The following is a 21,338-nucleotide window of genomic DNA, read 5'->3' on the forward strand; positions in this document are numbered from 1 at the left end:
ATTTTATTATCTTTCATAATTATTAATCGTGATGACTTAAAATTTTTATGTATATTATAGATTTTACTTTACCAATGAAATTTATTATAAAAGAATGTCAATTTTTTTAAAGGTATAATCTATTTATATCTTGAACCTATTAAAACTGTTTTACAGTACACCTAGTCACCTAGTGTATACAACAGATTGATACCCATTTACCTATCATATTTTACTATTTATTTAGTAACTATAAATAATATATTATATTGTGTTGGAATTCTTTTACAAATTTGAATTAGCATTTCCGAATACCAAATGTCAATTCAAAGTTAAGATCGTTTGTAGGATATATGATAGATGTATATAAAACAAAAAATATTAAAATGTCAAGAAAGAATAGCAATAAATAGGTACATCAAAAATTAAGTTAATAACACCTATAAAAATTAACATTTAACGTGTATACAGGGACACAGGACTATTAAACAAATATAGTAACATTTGTAATGGAAGTTTGTCAAATAGACTTGTTACATTTTATGTATATTTAATGTGAATGAATTGGAAAATTTTGTGTACCAAGTGAGAATAAATTATGAGATTTTATGTTTTCTGATACATGTATTATACATTTTTGCCACTCACCTGAAGAAGAAGGAATATATAATTCCAAAGATTTTAAGGTTTCACTGCGTTTGTTGTTATTCTTATGCCTCTTATTACTTCGATTCTTCTTTGTATCATTAGATCTTGGTGTTGATACTATAAATTAATTAAAAAAATAATACATATATGTTTTACTCATGTTATAAAACAAAAGAATACAAACAGGTTTACAAATATAATTGTTCTAACTTACTACTTGATTTAGATTGTTTCTTTTTATTAACATGATTATTATGAATAATGGATGGACTGTCAGTTGGCTCGTCTACTTCTATAGGTCCACCTGCTTCTTTACCAAGTTCCATTTTTAATACTAAATACAACCATATAAATTTTTTTTATAAAATTTGTAGTAACAATGAATTTTAAGTTAAATATAAAAGCTGTATAAACATATAATGATTGAAAAACTTACATCGTATCTTTTTTTGCAATGTTTTCGAAAGCCTATCATCAATATCAAATCCAATAAAATGTTCTTCTTGGCTTAAAAGATTATTGGTTTCCTAAAAATAAACAAATTAAAACTTTTTTTTAACCGATCATAAAATATACAATTAACACAACAAGAAATTATTTTTTAATTTATTATATAACCTAATCTAGACTAAATTTTATTAATTAAATAAAGTTGTGTTTTTACAAAAATTATTAAAGTAAGCAAAAATTACTAATTTTAATAATAAAAAATGTTCATTGTAATTGTATTATATATTTGTTTTATTGTATTAACATTATTAAATAGGATTAGTGAATGTTAAATTGAATATTATTTGATAAGAATATTAATCTACACTAAAACAATACATACTAAATTTGTAATATTGCATTTTTGTTCTTTAACGGAAAGTGTTTTACGTAAAATAAAATGTGTATTTATTAATTTACCATAAAGTTACTTATTTTTTAAACAATTATTAATTATATCTATTAAAATAATAAAAAAATGCGGATATAATAACTTAATAATGTGCATAAGTGATGAAATTATACCAATTAAATATGAAAAATGGGTGAAATAAATAAATAATTATTGGGTGAGTAAAGAATTATGGTGTCTAGCTTTTAGAGATGCTACTGTTCATGAACATCAGACCAACAATTTTAGTGGAGTTAGTGTACGGAGTTTTAAAGACATAGTAGTCTTCCGATATAAGAGGCATGTAATGCCATTGCACTGGTTGATTTTATTTATACAGACCTTGAGGATTACTACTTAAGACTTTTAAGAACTGTTGTTAACGGTAGAAATGACACAGCTCAATTGCTTTTTGAGGATCAATTAAAAAGAGCTGTTTATATTAATAAAGATTTGATAGAAAAATTACCTAACAATATATTTAAAGTACCATCAGGGTTCGACTGTGGTTATTATAAAGTAGATATCACTCATGGTTTTTGTATTTTTTCCAAAGAAAACTTGGGAGCTTTTAAACGCAAGCATTAGCCAGCAGTATACCATCATTATAATGAATCCATGCCTAATTTACCAGGTATTATTGTCTATATGCTAGCTAAATTAGCTTTTGGAGAAAATGTACCTGAAATATCATTTTATAAGCCTCTTCAATTTGAAAAAAAATATTGTCAATTTAGTGAAGAAACAGCAGAAATTGTTGAATATAATGTATCATCTCCCATAACAAATACAAATAATACATTAGTTACAACTGATGATCATCTGGATAATCATAATATTGATCAACAGTATGATGAATATGTTTACCAGATTCAATAATTAATTAAAAGAAATTTTGAAAAATTTAAAAGAAATACTTCAGCTTCTGTACTCACCAAATGTTTAGATTGTAGAACAATAGATGGACTGTCAGTTGGCTCGTCTACTTCCATAGGTCCACCTGCTTTTTTACCAAGTTCCATTTTTAATAGTAAATACAACCATATAAATTTTTTTTATAAAATTTGTAATAACAATGAATTTTAAGTTAAATATAAAAGCTGTATAAACATATAATGATTGAAAAACTTACATCGTATCTTTTTTTGCAATGTTTTCGAAAACCTATCATCAATATCAAATCCAATAAAATGTTCTTCTTGGCTTAAAAGATTATTGGTTTCCTAAAAATAAACAAATTAAAACTTTTTTTAACCGATCATAAAATATACAATTAACACAACAAGAAATTATTTTTTAATTTATTATATAACCTAATCTAGACTAAATTTTATTAATTAAATAAAGTTGTGTTTTTACAAAAATTATTAAAGTAAGCAAAAATTACTAATTTTAATAATAAAAAATGTTCATTGTAATTGTATTATATATTTGTTTTATTGTATTAACATTATTAAATAGGATTAGTGAATGTTAAATTGAATGTTATTTGATAAGAATATTAATCTACACTAAAACAATACATACTAAATTTGTAATATTGCATTTTTGTTCTTTAACGGAAAGTGTTTTACGTAAAATAAAATGTGTATTTATTAATTTACCATAAAGTTACTTATTTTTTAAACAATTATTAATTATATCTATTAAAATAATAAAAAAATGCGGATATAATAACTTAATAATGTGCATAAGTGATGAAATTATACCAATTAAATATGAAAAATGGGTGAAATAAATAAATAATTATTGGGTGAGTAAAGAATTATGGTGTCTAGCTTTTAGAGATGCTACTGTCCATGAAAATCAGACCAACAATTTTAGTGGAGTTAGTGTACGGAGTTTTAAAGACATAGTAGTCTTCCGATATAAGAGGCATGTAATGCCATTGCACTGGTTGATTTTATTTATACAGACCTTGAGGATTACTACTTAAGACTTTTAAGAACTGTTGTTAACGGTAGAAATGACACAGCTCAATTGCTTTTTGAGGATCAATTAAAAAGAGCTGTTTATATTAATAAAGATTTGATAGAAAAATTACCTAACAATATATTTAAAGTACCATCAGGGTTCGACTGTGGTTATTATAAAGTAGATATCACTCATGGTTTTTGTATTTGTTCCAAAGAAAACTTGGGAGCTTTTAAACGCAAGCATTAGCCAGCTGTATACCATCATTATAATGAATTCATGCCTAATTTACCAGCTATTATTGTCTATATGCTAGCTAAATTAGCTTTTGGAAAAAATGAACCTGAAATATCATTTTATAAGCCTCTTCAATTTGAAAAATATAATTGTCAATTTAGTGAAGAAACAGCAGAAATTGTTGAATATAATGTATCATCTCCCATAACAAATACAAATAATACATTAGTTACAACTGATGATCATCTGGATAATCATAATATTGATCAACAGTATGATGAATATGTTTACCAGATTCAATAATTAATTAAAAGAAATTTTGAAAAATTTAAAAGAAATACTTCAGCTTCTGTACTCACCAAATGTTTAGATTGTAGAACAATAGATGGACTGTCAGTTGGCTCGTCTACTTCCATAGGTCCACCTGCTTCTTTACCAAGTTCCATTTTTAATATTGATATAAAATCAGGCTATCTATAGAATAAAAAATTGTTTTTGCTTACTTAGTAGAACTATTATAAAAACTTTATTGTTAATTCAATCATATTTTTTTCAATATAATATTATAGTATGACTAGTTTTAAATACTTTATGTTGAAAATCATTTTCTTCACCATACAAGCTTTGCTTATAGAAATCAATTAATCAAAATACTAAGGTTACTTTATAATATAATTGATGAATAATAAAATATATATATATGTATATATAAATACATGAATATAAATTAATACCACTTGGCATATTATGTATAAGTATAAAATAGAACTAAAATGTATTATAATAAATGGATTATCAAATTCTTAACTATGTTATGTTTTGATATTTAATTGGGCAAAGATCCTACTTGAAATTTGATAAACTATCCAGATCATCCCATTTCACGAGATAAAATATTGCCAAGTAAATTTTTAATGTGTTGTAAAATTCAGGAAACTACACAATAGTTTAACGTAACATATAGAGCTATTCATAATACAAAGACATGATTAACATAAAATCATTAGGTATACTCGTATACAATATCACCACTCTATAAGGCATTATTATAAACATTAAACATACATAAATCATGTTAGTTTTTTGATCACAACTTACAACAAACTAACATAGCAACTCAAGAAATTTAAAATGAAACGGTTTACAGAAAATTCTACTCCCAAAGCCCCTGGAGAGTATAGTCGAGGATACAATAATTTTTTCTAAAAAATTCACATATGATAGGTTTCACTGTTTCAGTCACTAATGGATAATAATATGACGTTTCGACAGACACTCTGTCCACACAGTATTTTTAAATCAAAACCATTGAATAATTTTTAAATTTAAATTGGTTTTAAAATATTTAAAATTAAAAGTTTATACAATGTTGATAATATATTGTATTTTTTTTATTTTTTTATGTTGTAACCAATATATTATTATTTATTTATAAATAAATATATTTTGTTTAACAATATTTAATTTTTAAAGACAATAAAAAGTTTAAATAGTTTAATAAATCTTAAAATGTAAAATTTTATTTTTTGTTTAAAACTTCTCATTTATTCAATAATTATAATTAATATATTTTTTTTCTATCTATTTATTTTATTTTTATTAGCAATTTTACATTAAATACATCTTAATATGTAATATTAAATAAATAAACTATCTTTATATTTATTAAATATTTATTTTTTTATTTTATTATAATATATTTTATTTTTAATAATACACTATAATTATAATATTATTAATTATAGTTATAGTTATTACTAGAGAACAGATTTGAATGCAAATTGTATTATTTTCTGTAACATTGCTTTTCAAGCACAAAGTTAGTTTCATACATCAAGAAATTAAAAAATATAACTTTTATTTTGCGTTTCTAAGACAGTTATTACCTTTTGAGTATTTTTTTGACATTTTTAGTGCATATATTTTTTTTAATTCGTTTTATTATAAGAATGGATAACATTTTCTAAAAATGTAGTTAAACTGATTAATTCTAAAACAATAAAATTAAATATTATTTATTTTGCTTTGTCTTGTACTTCTATTTTTATTATTCTTTGTTATTATGTTTTTACCAATCAAATAAATATATACATGACGCCGTCGCCTCCTATAATACGGTTTGTCAAACGAAATTATTATATTGATACGTGAAGATGACACACTTAGGTAAGTATTTATATAATATCATATTACACATACGTCATACATGCAATTAGACTTATAAATTATAATTAATAAGAATAAGAATTTTTTCAATGTTAAAAATAATTTTAAGAGTATTTAAAAAAAAAATTGTTTGATATGTGAGTGCGTTATTTAATCGTATTTTAAAAGCATTTTCTTGTTTTTTTAGAGCATTAAATCCGTTTCCTACAGTTATTACATTCGTCGTCGCCCGTCGGCTATTAGTGTATCAATATTATAATTAATATATAATATAGTCATTGCATGATGCTTAAAGACATTTATAGTATATACTATTATATATGAGGAGTTTATAATAGTAAGTTACAAAATGTACAATATTCATGTTCACTAAATTTTCTGAAAAAGCGTATTCCTAGCTTAATCAAAGAAAGATTTTTTTCCGTATTGAAATTTTATCCTATTCAGATAGTTATGGAAGATTATTTCCCGTTTTTTTGTTTTTACTAAAAGGACAATATTTTGTCTTGGTTTTAAGAAAATATAATTATATAATTATAATATTATAAAATAATTTTTATCGGTCAAAGAAGAAAATGTCAATAAAAACACATTATGAACAACATTTCGTTACATGATTTGATTTTTGTCATTGATGCTTTTAATGATATTATTATTTTAAAGTGAGTTACAGCTATGTAAAATATTACAACTTTAAAATCTTCATAACTCACTTTAAAATGATAATATCAATAAAATCATATGTTATTGTCTAGATAATATTCTTACCTTTAAATTTGATAATAGGTAAATTTACTCTAATATAAAGCTAACATCACAAAATGTATTCTGCTGAACGAAAATTTGTTATGATGTACGTTAATAAGACACATGCGGGTATATGGCGTCCTCTTAATAAGAGCCAGTGGCGGCGTGCACTTTTTTTCCTTTAAAGCGACTATCTTATAAGATACCCACCCACGATTTCATAACGGACAAAAATCCTAGTTCAAATCCAAATGTAATATCATATCATATACTAACAACGAAACAGCGTCAATATGGAGCATAATTAAGTACACGTGAGACACCGATTATGATAACGTTAATTGCGAATTCCTATTGAATTTATGAAGTTGAAATACAATTTAATAGAAACGAATCTATTATATAAAAATACATTTTTTAATAAATATTAAAATTAAATTAATAATATAATAATAATGACAACGATTATAATAATATGTACAATATAAATATATTATACGTACAAAATTTTCATTTTTCATTAATTAGATATGTTTGCAGATTAATTTTACTTTTAGGCCCGTGTATGCACATGGGCGTGTATCATACGCGACGTATTGTACGCGCGCGTTTTCGGTTACATTGGTTAAATACATACCCGCCAGTTCGACGATGGCGCGTGTGATGAACTCAATCAATGTAAACTAAAAACGCGCGCGTACGATACGCGTTCATGTGAAACGGCCAACGGGCCTTATGACACTGAAACCTGTTACAAGGGACACCCGTAGTTTATAACAGATTTTGGTCCCGCGACTGTCTGTTATATACAGGTTTCACTGTAATAATAATAATAATAATAATAATAATAATATACTTCTTAATATTAGATATTAACCATCACATCGTCATAACGTTATGAAGTATTAAAGTGTTGCATAAGACCGCTGAAATTCATTTTATATAGATACAGGCGTTGAGGCATAAATGTTTGATTACATATTATTATTATTATTATTATTTAATAACATTCTATATCAATAAAATATAGTATAATAATGTTAACTTACCGAGTTGGCTTGATGTAGGCACAACAATACTAATTGTTTTTCGTTTGTCAGGTAAGGAGAGACGTAATTTCTAATTAGGCGAAAGTACACAATTAAACTGTTTACGTTTCGACTGTGGTAAGGATAACTGTGGAATGGTAGTGCGGTGGTCTCCCTGTACTCCGAACACTGTGCACTGTGGTACTGTGAGCAAGGACTAAAAAAAAAACAAAATACTTTGTAACAAGCGTGCGCGTACGTGTGTATAGGGGTGGGAGTCGGTATGGTTTCTGGCAGTACACAAAGAAGTAGGTAGTGGAGCAGGTGGTGACACTCGGACACTATTCGCCGTGTTCAATATAATATATATACAATAAAAGAAGAAATATGTTAGCTATAGAATTCACGGGACGATCTCTCACACGGCAAGGCATGGTCGATTGTGGTGGCGAACTGCGTTTTGTTCGGTACAGTGTTTCTCAAAATGCACTATTTATTATGTACAATCATGGTCAGTCAGCACTTCAAATGTCGTCATTTATATGGTATACATTCATTTTCTATCGATTCGGTCGATTTCTGTACGTGTTAGTGTGTTATTACTATACCATACTACCTATACCTACCATACTATTATTATATGCATTCATATTTTATTATAAAAATTATTAATTATCATTCAACGAGTATAAAAACTATACTTGTATTAAAGCTTATAGGGGGTTTTATTATACCTATAGTAACTGTGCGATATGCCGTTCTTATTATACACAACTATGTCTGAACTGACTGCACTATATGCACACGATTACGGCTGTACACGAAATATTAACTAGTAACCATAGAAGAACGACTATTATAAGTACTCATTTCGTAAATTGATACATTTGTGTTTAGATATTATGTGGTTGTGCCAGTGATCCAAGAATACATTGATTTTCTTTTTAAATGTTTTGGCCAGCCTTTCACTCTATACGACCGACTTCAGAATACCGTACAAGCGACACTGCGACATGCAGAGACGCCAGAGACTTCTTTCGGCTATCCTTTTTCTCTTTCGGCATATAACAATGTTACGCATTTCTAACGTATTTCCGCGCGTTACAATAACATATTAACATTACAAATACGTTTCGAGTTAATAATACGAGATTTTACAATACGACTCGTCCTTTTCAACAGTTATTTTTGGTTAAAATTTAGAAATAAATTGGTTTTCAAAAATTACATATTTTTTTGGGTTATTTCTGGTTTCAATTCATGCTTTTTAATATGTGTATGTACAACAAATTTTATCGTATTTCACATTTTTTCGCAATTATCGTTATTGTTATACGAGTACGAGAAATATATTTTCGAAATATTAGATCATACTCAAAACAAACCAAAATTACAAATTTTTTTCATAAATAATAAATACATCATACATCTTTTATAATTTTTTATTAATATGTAATAATTTTTATAATATGTATATTATGTATTTTAATTTTTTTATCAGAATTTTTAAATTTATTCAATAATAAATATGTAAAATGTATTAAAGTAAATTAAAATTAAAGCAAAATATATAGTAAAATAAAATTCATAAATACGAGTATGTGATACATTTTTTTTCCTACTTCGCCTATAAGATTCATTCGGTTATAAGACTCACCACTATTTGTGCTGGTCCCAAAGTGAGTCTTTTAAGCGGCGTCCACTGTATATTTAAATTTAAATTTAAGATTGTTTAGCATTAATAATTGTTTGTTGTTTTCAGGGGCGTATTTAAGAGCGGGGCCCATTCATCGTATTTTATAATTTTTTTTATTAAATGAGATATTTTATAACTCTACGTATGCCCCGTGTACGCAAATTTGAAATTGTTGTTTGTGTCCCCCGCCCCCCATTAGACATTTCTAAATACGCCCCGGGTCGTTTTGACTAAACACTTGTGTAAGTTCCATTTTAAATACAATATTACACGACACAGCACGTACTAACCTAACTTGTGATAATCAGCTAGGGTTCGGGACTTATAGCACTAAAAAACACTAAATACGCTGATATATGACCCGATAAACTTAAAAATATGAACTAAAAATTAAAAAAGCACTTAAAAAATAATGAAAAAAAGGATTTTTTCATAGGTATGAATATAAAAAAAATATTTTAATTTAAACATAATATTATTAATTAATGATTAGTGATTGCATTGAACATTTGGAGGACTATAAGGTGTTTTCGAACGTTATCGAACTGGGAGGCTCTTCTATTACCTATCGGTTAAAATGCACTTATATGCCGAAAATGAACGTACCATATCGATAGAAGTTAACAAATAATTGAATTCTAGAAGGAGCTTTTCTAAAAAAATTTATTGATAACTATATACGCATATCAGACGTTTTTCAATTAACCATTTCACATAACTACAGGGTTTTCGATTTATTCATTATTGAGTATTTATAAATCACGTTCACGTGCAACATTTTTGTGATGATGGATAGCTACACAATACACAAATAGTATTACTAGGTACAATCAAAACAAATTTTTGTAATTGATCATTCAACATGTTAATCAATACATTTTAAATAACAATATTATCTATCAATTGTTAAAAATCGTCGAGTATGCGTCATTATAAAGAAAAAAAACTCTAAAATATGCAAATATATGCAAAATAAAATTTCATATTTGAATTCTCTGTGCTATAAAACGTATTTGTACGTCACTCTGCTATGTTTTACATCACCTATGATGGATATGCAAATGCTATAAGTCCCGAACCCTGGTGATAATCTTGTAGGTGCCTACTTGTGAAGGAGCCGATATTTAGTATATTGCGTTAAACCTAAAAAATAAATTAGGATTTTCCTTACAAATTTGTCTCCAACATAACATATTAATTAAATTACATAATATGTACATAATAACACATAGGTATATATGATGCATTTATATACCTATATATATGTTATCGTATCGGTATATACATTGTATCTATACATATACCTATATTATAAATTAAATTGTCACAGTTTGTATAATGTATCTTATCGGTTTTGACGTAGTTTACACATCGACATTAAGAAAAGGTGTAATTTTGTCGCAGTTTACATACAGCCCCGACAATCTGGTCGTTATTTATGAATTTATCATATTATTTATGATTACTTAATTACACATACATAAATATTATTAAATACCTATATAGTTTTTATATAAATACAAAAAAAATCATGAAATAAATGTTTTACTGTTTCAGACGTTTCAGTTATTTATTATAATATAGATTATAAAGTAATTCAATATAATGTATCTCATATTATACGCAGGTGTTCTACAGGAAACGCGTTTAATGATCGATAAATCACTATAATGTAAATATAATTAAGAACATTATAATGAACTAGTAATACAATTTTATAGAGAAAAAATGTAATTCATTAATGGAGTACTGCAAAAGACCTTGGATTGTATTTATTTAAAAACAGTTTTATTTTTTGATAACTATAATAAATAATAATTGTATTAATAATACTTTTAGGACGTTTGTATGTTTTTATGTTATCTATACAAAACAACAAAACCACAGTCAACACATACAAAACATATATTCATCATTAATTAATATTGGTCATTGATTGTTTGAGACTTATTTATTTATTACGACAATTTATATTATATATAACTACATACCTTATATAACCGTACTTTAATATATAGGTAAGTACTACTCTAAATTACAATATTGGCAGTGCTCGAAGTGGTAGGAATACGCGAGAGATGACATCTTTCTGCGTTTTTAAACTTAAATTTTTCTTCCTTTTACTTAATTTGTTGTTAGAATAACGCATATCCTTTCTAAGATTTGTATTTTTTTTTTTTTCTGAACAAAGTACATAGTATTAAAACTTTTATATTTTTTAAATTATAGTATTGTACTGGGATTATACTTTTATCCGAGAGATCATTTTTTAAATTTACAGTGAAAATAATTGTTTTATAACATATTTTGGTTCAGCTTATTGTGTTGTTTAGTATAGGTATAGACCGTTTCGCAATTATATTATCTATAGCCTTATTTAGAACCAATAATATAATATAATTGATAAATAAATTCTAACTAAAGCTAATTGGCGTTTATAATGTAAAAATATATGTTTTACAAATAAAAATAAAATAAAATATCACAGAACAATAAAGAAATTAATGATAATAAGTTAGGGACATGGCTATATTATGCTAAAATATCTAAACGTAATTTCTGACAATGTTTTGTTGATAACTGATATAGTGATATGTAGATGTGTATGGAACTATGGAATGTCATGTGTTAGTCGATCAATTGCTAAATTTATATAAAAAAAATATTATTACTATGTGTGAAAAATGTAATGATGAAATGAGGAAATCGTTAGGCATCTTTTCATTTATTTTGAACCATTTTGACCATTGAATATGGACTATTATGTATGTCTGGCATATAGATTATATACAGTATCATGATTCATGAAGTAATAATAATACTTGTATATTTTACGCTATTTCGCACACAATACAATGAATATTGGTAAAAACTAGAGATATTGATGAGTGTATCCTAAAGAGAACGTATGTATCTGTCCACCTAATGTTCAACATAATAAACGTTTAGAATAATCCATTTTACTCTGTTGTAGAGAGGTACTCTTGAGTATTAGAGAAATTTGGTCTGTTTTAATTCTTGAAGGAAAAATTATTATACAGGGCTTCACATAAGATTTGTTTGATATTCTAATTTAAAAACAAGTTATGATTATTTTAAAATTGCAATGTTTTTTTTAGGTTTCATAACTTGTTTTAAAATATAAAAAAAACCTTATGAACCCTAATAATATTTTACTTTCAAATTGCATAATAAATTCACTATGTTATTAAAAATTTAATTATAAAATTAATTATTCGTTAGAATTTTGATATTATATAGTATATACTTTAGTAAAACAGATACAACACATACGTATACGACATATATTAATGACCTAATAATTTCAGTAAACATTCTAAAAAATGATTTCATATGCAAATAACTAGCCAAAGATTGTAAATTATAAACTGATTTTTTAATATTTACTTTTATTGAATGCAATATGCATATACAATAAATTAAAATTAATAAAAATATAAGTTTAAGGATTATAGTCTATAATTTAGTTTTGCGTTGGTAAAAAATAAAGTACGCTAATGTATAAAAAATCATAACTTTTTTCTTAATAAAAACTTAATAAAAAGTTTTAAAAAAATGTATATTAACTTTTAACTTAATTGAGTTAACCAAAAATTGTTTTAACTATTACTTTATTCTTATTGATGCATATTAACTTAACTTAACTGAGTTAAAAAAATCATTAACTTGCCCAGCCTTGTTTATAGATGTAAATCACAAAAATTTTATGAATTTTCAAAATTCCTTGCAAATTTTTGCGATTTTGACATATTTTGTAAACATTTGCACTTTTAATGCTTATAAACAAAAATTTTGACTAACGAATTAAATAAGTTAAAACGATTTACATGGGTTAAATTAATATAAGTATATGCGTAAAATAGACAATTAGTATTATAATTACTTTAGAAATATTTATTTTTGGTGACCAATGAGTATAAAAATAAGACCATTTATATCATCAATAATACCTATTATCTAATTGCGTGTACGAAAAAGACGTATACGCGTTTATTAAAGCATGCGAGATTATAGAAAAAGAACATTAAATATTTACCTACGTTAATTAAATTCATAATAACTAAAATAAGCGTTGGAAGTATGTAAATGGAAATTTCGACTTGGGAAAGTATAAAAGCAATTTTAAAAAACGCGTTTGAAAAACCATTATCCCTGCAAACACTTCAGATAGGTTTAAACTCTTTACAAATGCGAAACGACGAGGACGTATTACCATTTATCTTATAATAGTCTTTGCAAGCAGTGCTGCGGTTAATAGTATAAATACTGAAGTTGAATCCCCAATTTTACCAAATTATGATGATCATACGAAACCATCTTCATCAAGGTCAGTTTGTAACTTTTCATCATCATATTTAGCACTAACTTCAGATTTAGATAGTCCTGTAGATAGCTTTTCTGGTTCAGGTAGCACTGATGATGATAATGGTTGTAATAAAGAAAAGAGACTGATCCGAATGATTTATATTTAAGTAATAATAATAAAGATTACAGTTATTTATTAAAGCAAGACTTATTTAAATGGCGTTTTGAAAACAATACTACTCAAGCTACGTTAACTTCAATGTTAAAAATTTGTAATAAATTTACAAATGTTGATATACCAAACGATACTAGAACATTATTAAATATTAGGTACACAAAGAACAATTAATGGTAAACCAATTGAAGGTGGAAATTATTGTCACTTTGGACTGATTAACGCTTTAAACCATTATGTATTGGAGTTAAAATAAAAAATACATATTATGCAAAAAATTGACCTAATTATTAACATAGATGGTTTACCCTTATCAAAATCTAATAAAAGTAGTTTTTGACCAATTATGTGCTCTGATCGTTTAACTAATAAAGTTTTTATAGTTGGTATTTTCCATGGATATGAAAAACCAAAGTCATCAAATTAATTTTTGGATGGGTTCATTTATGAATTAATCCCAGTAGTTAATGAAGGTTTAACTACATCAGAAGGAGAAGTAATTTGTGTTTAATTAGTTGCCTTAATATGCTATGCATCTGCAAAATCATCTGTACTTCATATTAAGTCTCACAATAGATATAATAGCTGCTCAAAATGTATAACTACTGGTACATACATAAGAAATAATGGTATGAATGGTAGAGTTTGTTTTCAATAACCAAACGAAGAATATGAGTTTATTCTTAAATGTGATACATTGTTTAGTGAAAATTATTACATATACTTTCAGAATAGTGTATCAATTTTAAGCAATGTGCCAAATTTTGGTTTATTTTCAGGTATCCCTCTTGATTACATGCACCTTGTTTGTATTGGAGTTGTAAAAAAATTGGTAACTTTATAGCTTGAAGGGTCACTTACAGTGCGAATACCATTATCTGTAGTTAAACGTATATCTGTACATTTAATAGAAATTTAAAAATGTACTTCAAGTGATTTTGCAAGAATACCAAGAGGATTAACAGAATATAGACATTGGAAAGCAACAGAATACTGACAATTCCTTATGTATACTGGCCCAGTGATTTTGAAATAAATTTTAAAACCAGATATTTATAATAACTTAATTGTATTACATGTAGCTATATCAAGTGGCAAAATCTGAACAATTTATCAAATATTCTCATTCACTTTTAAAAAAATGTATATATCAGTTTCAAAATTTATGTGGAAAATTCTTTGTATTTCATATAATATTCATAATTTAATGCATTTAGAAAATGATAATAAAAAATGTGGGCCATTAGATATATTTTCTGCATTTAAATTTGAAAATAACATAAGACTTTTATTAAAAGTTACAACAAAAACTGTTGAAAAACCACGATAAGCCATCGCAACAGTTTACAAAACAGTATTTAGATTGAAAAGCATTATATATTCAAGATTAACAAAAACTTTCAGTTACATTTCGTATTAAACATTAGTCATTACAATGGGCCTCTTTCAGAATTTTTTTCAAACCTAGATATCCAACAATATTTCATTTATTCAGATGATAGACTGTCATTTAATTTAACAAGTGATAAATTAAATAATTGTTTTTGTTTATTGAAAAATAATAGCGCTGTGTACATAAAAAATATAGTTTTATATACAAATGTATTTTATTTTATAGGGTTTAAAAAAAAACTATAGAATTCAATTTATATTCAATACCCTGTCCATCTAAAGATATAACCAAAAACTGTATTTATGACAATTATAATTTTAATGTACACGAAAAGCTTTTTGAATTTATTGTTTCTGATATAAAATGTAAATTATAGCTAATGCTATTTATAAATAAATATGTTTTTTCCTATTTTACACACTTTATTGTATGATTAAATAAGTACTCATTTTAAATATCAATTCAAAATTAATTAATAGTTTTACTACATGTGCATGAATATTATATTACAATATAAATATCATTATATGTTACAATAATATTAATATGAATAAAATAATATTATGTCGTAAGTATATAATACAACTATTATTGTATTACAGTTATATTCAATAATGGAATTCTCTGTAGTTGAATTTGATGATGGAATTCATCTTGTTTCATCATTTTTTGTGGATGCTACTAAATTAAATTGTTACAGACACATGTTAGGAAAGAAAGTATTTCGAAAAATGATGGTTTTACACATTGATCCTAAACAAAATGATCCATCATGGTCTTTATATCCTATCAAAAAAGTTATAAGTAGATATTGTATGTATAAACTATACAAAATGTTTTTATTACAATTAAATACAATTCTACTGCTTTTTAGCGACATACGAAGAAGGAATGTACAAATTAAGACTATCAGAAAAATATTCTGATATTGACAGCTCTAATGAAACAACTTCAAATGATCAAAAGAAATATCTAAATGGCAGAATTTCCTAGTAGCAATGAAGCAGCAAATAGTGAAGCTACAATATCAAAATACCCAACATTTCCTACAGTTGATGATGAAATTATGACTATTCTGGAGACTGGAATATAAAACTTGTACAACTATTATATTTTGTTGTATATTATTTTTTATAATATAAAATGTATAAAATCCAATATCTAACATTATGTCTTAGCCGATTCTCCAGTGTTATTTGATGATACTAATATTATTTTGGCACCTACAACAACTCATCAGCTTAAAATAAATTATGGTATGTAGGTAGTTAAAATTGTTTAAGTTATAAAAAAATCTTAAATATATTTGTTAAATATTAGATGATACCTGCAAGAATAATACAACACCTATCAATTCTATTAATAAAATAATTTTTACTAAAAAAGCAGTAGGAATTAAAGGTACCTAAATAATTAGTATGGCTTTGGCGATAACTTAAATATATATATATATATATATATATATATATTCGTTTATTTTAGAATTAAATTCAAAGAATGGATATAAAGTTATATCAAAATTGAATTAATGTGACAAAATTTTTGAATTAAAGAAATTAATTATTGGACTGACCAATAAGAATAACTTATCAAGAATCTCTAAAAATGTATTGTTGGATCATTTGAAGAACCTACCTAAATACACTGAAAAATGTTTAAAAGAAATCGAGAACAAATTATTAACAGATAATTCATACTTCATGTCAATGGTATGAATTATTATTAATGGTATTATTAATGATAATAAATAATATAAAATATTATATAATGTACAGATTATTTTTTTTAATAAATGTAGGTTCATTATTGTATTATATGTAACTATTTATTCAATGTATCAGATATAAAACTTCAACATAAGTGTGTATGAAATTGTTAAAAATGGTGTATCAATTTTAAGCAATGTGCCAAATTCTTTCAATGAACTTCCTACAAGCGCAAATAGTACAATAATTTAAATACAATTTTAAAATATTAAATAAAGGACTAACGGTTTTAAAAGAAATTTTGAAAATACTTCAAGATGACAGTGATAATTTCAACGATTTCTGTTCCAAATTACTCATTGGATGTATAAGCAAATTTTAAATAAGCACTAATAACCAGTGTTGACGTTGAACACAGTTTTTCATCTAACAAGAATACATTATACCACATACTATTTACTTGTCTACTTTTTTTTATGAAATTCTAAATAAAATTAATAATTAACTATCAGTGATAATTTGGATAAAATTTAATAAAAATTGAAATTTTAATATGCATGTTTTGCTTTTTTTTTAGTGCATGTTTGCATGCATATTCTACAATTTAAAATACATATAAATCCGGTTTTTAATTATAACATAATATGTCCATGTTTTTGTGATGTCATCTTCAGAAAAAAAATATTTTGGTTTTCCTATTAAAATTTACAAGTGTCCCGCTTTGACGTTTTATTCCTTTAAAACATTGTTTTTTACATATACAATTTATAAAAAAAAAAAAATAAATTTAATTGATAGAAATTCTTTGTTTAAAGTGTAATATATAGGTAAATTATGAAGTATTCTTATTATCAAAACCATAATTATCTTGTGATCTACAAAAAATATATTGTACATATTACCAGGGCTATGATTTGTAAGCAACAGCATGTTTTTATTTGCTACGTACAAATAGTTATAGTGAGTTATGTCCACAATTTATAATATACTAATGAAAATAATATTATTTTTATTTTGCATGTTTTTGCATATAATGAGCTTTATGGATATTTTTGCAAATTTAGTATGATTGTATTTATTGTATTTGAGCCCGTAATGGATTGACTTCTTTGAGTCATGATTAAGTTTTATTCTTGGTTTTAACAAAAAGAAGACAATTTAAGGAGTAATTTAACACTAGGACAAATTATACCTTTATTAATATAATATGCGCCAACTACATTATGTGGCATTAAAAGAAGCTTCAGCCAATACAAATCAATAGTACCTACGATCCAATCACCGATCATATATATTTGAAAATTTAAAAAGAAATATGTGGTTGTAACATGTATTACACATATTTCTACTGTTAAATGTGAATATTAAATTGTATTTCTAAAATAATAATTAATAAATATGCATGCAAAAAATAAAATAATTTTTAATCTCAATTATATAATATAAAAATTAAAATGGTTATTTTTGCATATTTTACAATTTTTTATTGCATACAAATTCTAGCCCTATATAATACAAATATAAACCAATTTGTTAAAAACACATTTCAGCCTCGATTAGGGTACACACTTAGTACTATAGTCTATCCACCATAACTGAAAATCTGATATTTATGAGATTATCATTTAAAAATATTTATTCTAACAGAATTATGGTTTATATGTTATATTATGCTTAATCTAATATAAAAATAGAATATTTTTTTGTGAAAATGTAAACAGTTATAAAATATTAAGTTTGCGAATGGCTAAGGCAGTTGTATAGCATACTTATAAAGAAGCAGCCCTAAAAACTGTGCGTAGTATGTGTATGACATACTTTGTGTAGTACAGAATTTAAAAATGTACTTTAAACAATGTTTTGCGTTATTACTTATGTTATTATCGAATGAAATAAAATATTACTTATGATTTCTTCCTTTGTCACAGATGGTGCTAATGTTAATATTGGACTATATGGTTACTGTCAATAATTCCAATCCACACCCAACTGTTTTATGGTTAAATAAAAAAGATAGGCATAACAAAAAACATACTAAAGCTACTCAACAAGAATAATATGAAGGTATTTTTCCCAAAGCTAAATGTCAAAGAATCCAAAATTTATCAGAAGTTAATAACTCATTTAATATTCCAATTGTTAAGATATTTAAAAATACAAATTTACAAGATGCAGAGAAGTTGTTTTTTAAAGTTCCTTTATATTTTGGTAAAATATTATAGCACTATATTTTAAGTATTTGCTTTATTTATATAAATAAACTAAATGGTTATAAGTTATAATTAAGGCTGGGATTTGTATGTAAATACATATATTTTTATTAAAACATGATAAATTAAATATTGCAAATGATAAATTCATTTCATGTGATCTGCAATAAAATAATATATACTTTATTTTACATATTTTTACATATTTCGTCATAAATTCATATTTAAACATTACTTTTTAATATTCAACAATTATTAGACAAAATATATTTAACAATTTTCAACAGTGTCAGTACTTGCGTTCGCGTATTTTAAAGGTGTTTTAATTTCAATGAGATATATCGAGATGTACGTTTAAGAATTTCAAGAACGCCGATAGAATCACTACGAATACTCTGATACTCCGATAAGGAAATAGGGACTTAGCAATTACCTGCAGAACATAAAAACACTGTCCGTGCGACCGTGAAATACGCACAGGATCACTTAGAACAGTACTTCATGATTACAAGACCCCCGAATTTTAAAAATACATAGTAATCGACTAACTGACCAACTTCCTTAATATAATAAACAATAACGGAGTTAATAGCCGTATTTAATATTCTCTAATATGATAATTAAATAAATATTTTAATATTAAATTATTTCATGGCTTTCTAGCAAATAGCAATGTCCTTTACGGCACGAAAGAAAAAAAATAAGCACCGCGCTTAAAAGAAAAGTAGGTAAGACAAAACTGTGTTGGAGAATTAATATTCAAAGGAAGATAATATTATTTATAAAAGGATAATACATCGATTTGTCTAAATATTGTCTAAAATAAATTTAAATTAAAAAAAAATTTAAAGGTCAAACAATAATATTAAAATATTAAACGGATCACGTCAAACCTTCAAAAATATTAATATTTCTAATAAACTAATATTTACGCCAAAATTACCCGAGAATCTAATAAATTGCGCCGATATCCTCAAACAAATAAATAAAACTAATAACATACCTTTTACGATGAAGACGTCGGCGACAAACAAAAATAAAGTACAAGTGTCGAAAAATGCGACTCGAAAACGACTGACGGGTGAAGACGAAACGCAAATTGTAGAGCACAGTGTTGGATGGAACCGGTCTGCACTCTGCAGGAATTCGTATACGGGAAGCGCCGTCGAGCGTATGTAGCGCTCGACACGGGCAGCGGAGACGATTGTAATTCTATGGTTTTGGAAGTAGGCACGGTCTGCGAGGACATTGATTTGATTCATAGAATACAATATACCTGAAATCAATTTATAAATTATAATATTAATTATTCTATTATTATTATATGTTTCGTTATTTTTTGGTGCTTATGCTGTGAAACGTATTCGAAACCCAATTCGCCATGTCGTCGTCCTTTAAATCTATAATAATCCTGCAGCAGAAATATAAAATGAGCATGTGCAGTTGACTCGAGAGTCGAAAGAATGTACTGACCGTATATTTTGTTTTCTTTCTCTAGCCAATACGCAATACCTACAAACAAAATTCATTAACGCAAAACCATTGTTTATGTTTTTGAATAATATTGGTAGCAAATTACTTGTAAAAATTACAATATAATATATAATATGTATCTATTATACTATTATGTATATAGTTAAAATATAATAAAAAAAAATACAAAACCGATACGTTACCTAAACCTTTAAAAATATTATTGTCTTTGATTTACCATACTTCAATACTAATGAAAAATTATAAATACGTACTTGAATATTTCATAAAAATATTATTTCGAATTAAGTATTTTTAAAGTTATTAAATTACCGTTCATTCATTACATGTATGGCCTTATGAGGTTACACGCATTAAAAATTCTACTAATATAATATAGTATATTATAGTAGGTATACGTATACTAAAAATTAAAAACAAACACAGATTAAACCTCGAAACAGCAGTGATAAAGTCCACGACGAGTATTAGTTCGTAGAATCTGGAGAGCCTAGGCAAGCTGTTCTCATAAACTGGTAATATTATTTTATACGATTCTATGAGGAAATAAGACGTTATTTGGAGGGAAAAAGTAAGCATTTTTGAATTGTGTTATTTGACACATTTTACGAAGACTAAGATTTCGCAATAGGGTGTATTCGACTTTAGTAGCTCATGTGTCTTCCTTTAAATCGATTTTCATAGCGACAAAATCGAATGTTAGAACACAAAGCACATATAACATATTAATATGTCGTAA

General features: G+C 25.6%; 1 protein-coding gene, 1 long non-coding RNA gene and 1 pseudogene across 2 annotated transcripts; 1 reads left to right on the forward strand and 2 right to left on the reverse strand.

The window, feature by feature from the left end:
- Positions 1-529: 529 nt before the first annotated feature.
- Positions 530-2,529, reverse strand: LOC132923929 (uncharacterized). The gene is made up of 4 exons (XM_060987941.1): positions 2,443-2,529; positions 1,064-1,154; positions 842-961; positions 530-744 (listed from the first exon to the last, which is right to left on the reverse strand). The coding sequence occupies exons 1-4, from the start codon at positions 2,527-2,529 to the stop codon at positions 530-532; spliced, it is 513 nt and encodes a 170-aa protein (XP_060843924.1).
- A 1,494-nt stretch (positions 2,530-4,023) lies between these two features.
- Positions 4,024-20,201, reverse strand: LOC132924007 (uncharacterized). Its single transcript, XR_009661284.1, has 3 exons — positions 20,109-20,201; positions 7,621-7,816; positions 4,024-4,132 (listed from the first exon to the last, which is right to left on the reverse strand). It is a non-coding gene; the product is annotated as an uncharacterized LOC132924007 (long non-coding RNA).
- Positions 13,403-18,952, forward strand: LOC132927031 (uncharacterized; annotated as a pseudogene).
- Positions 20,202-21,338: the final 1,137 nt, after the last annotated feature.

This window comes from Rhopalosiphum padi, chromosome 3 (genome assembly GCF_020882245.1).
Source record: "Rhopalosiphum padi isolate XX-2018 chromosome 3, ASM2088224v1, whole genome shotgun sequence".
In the NCBI taxonomy this organism is placed as follows: domain Eukaryota; kingdom Metazoa; phylum Arthropoda; class Insecta; order Hemiptera; family Aphididae; genus Rhopalosiphum; species Rhopalosiphum padi.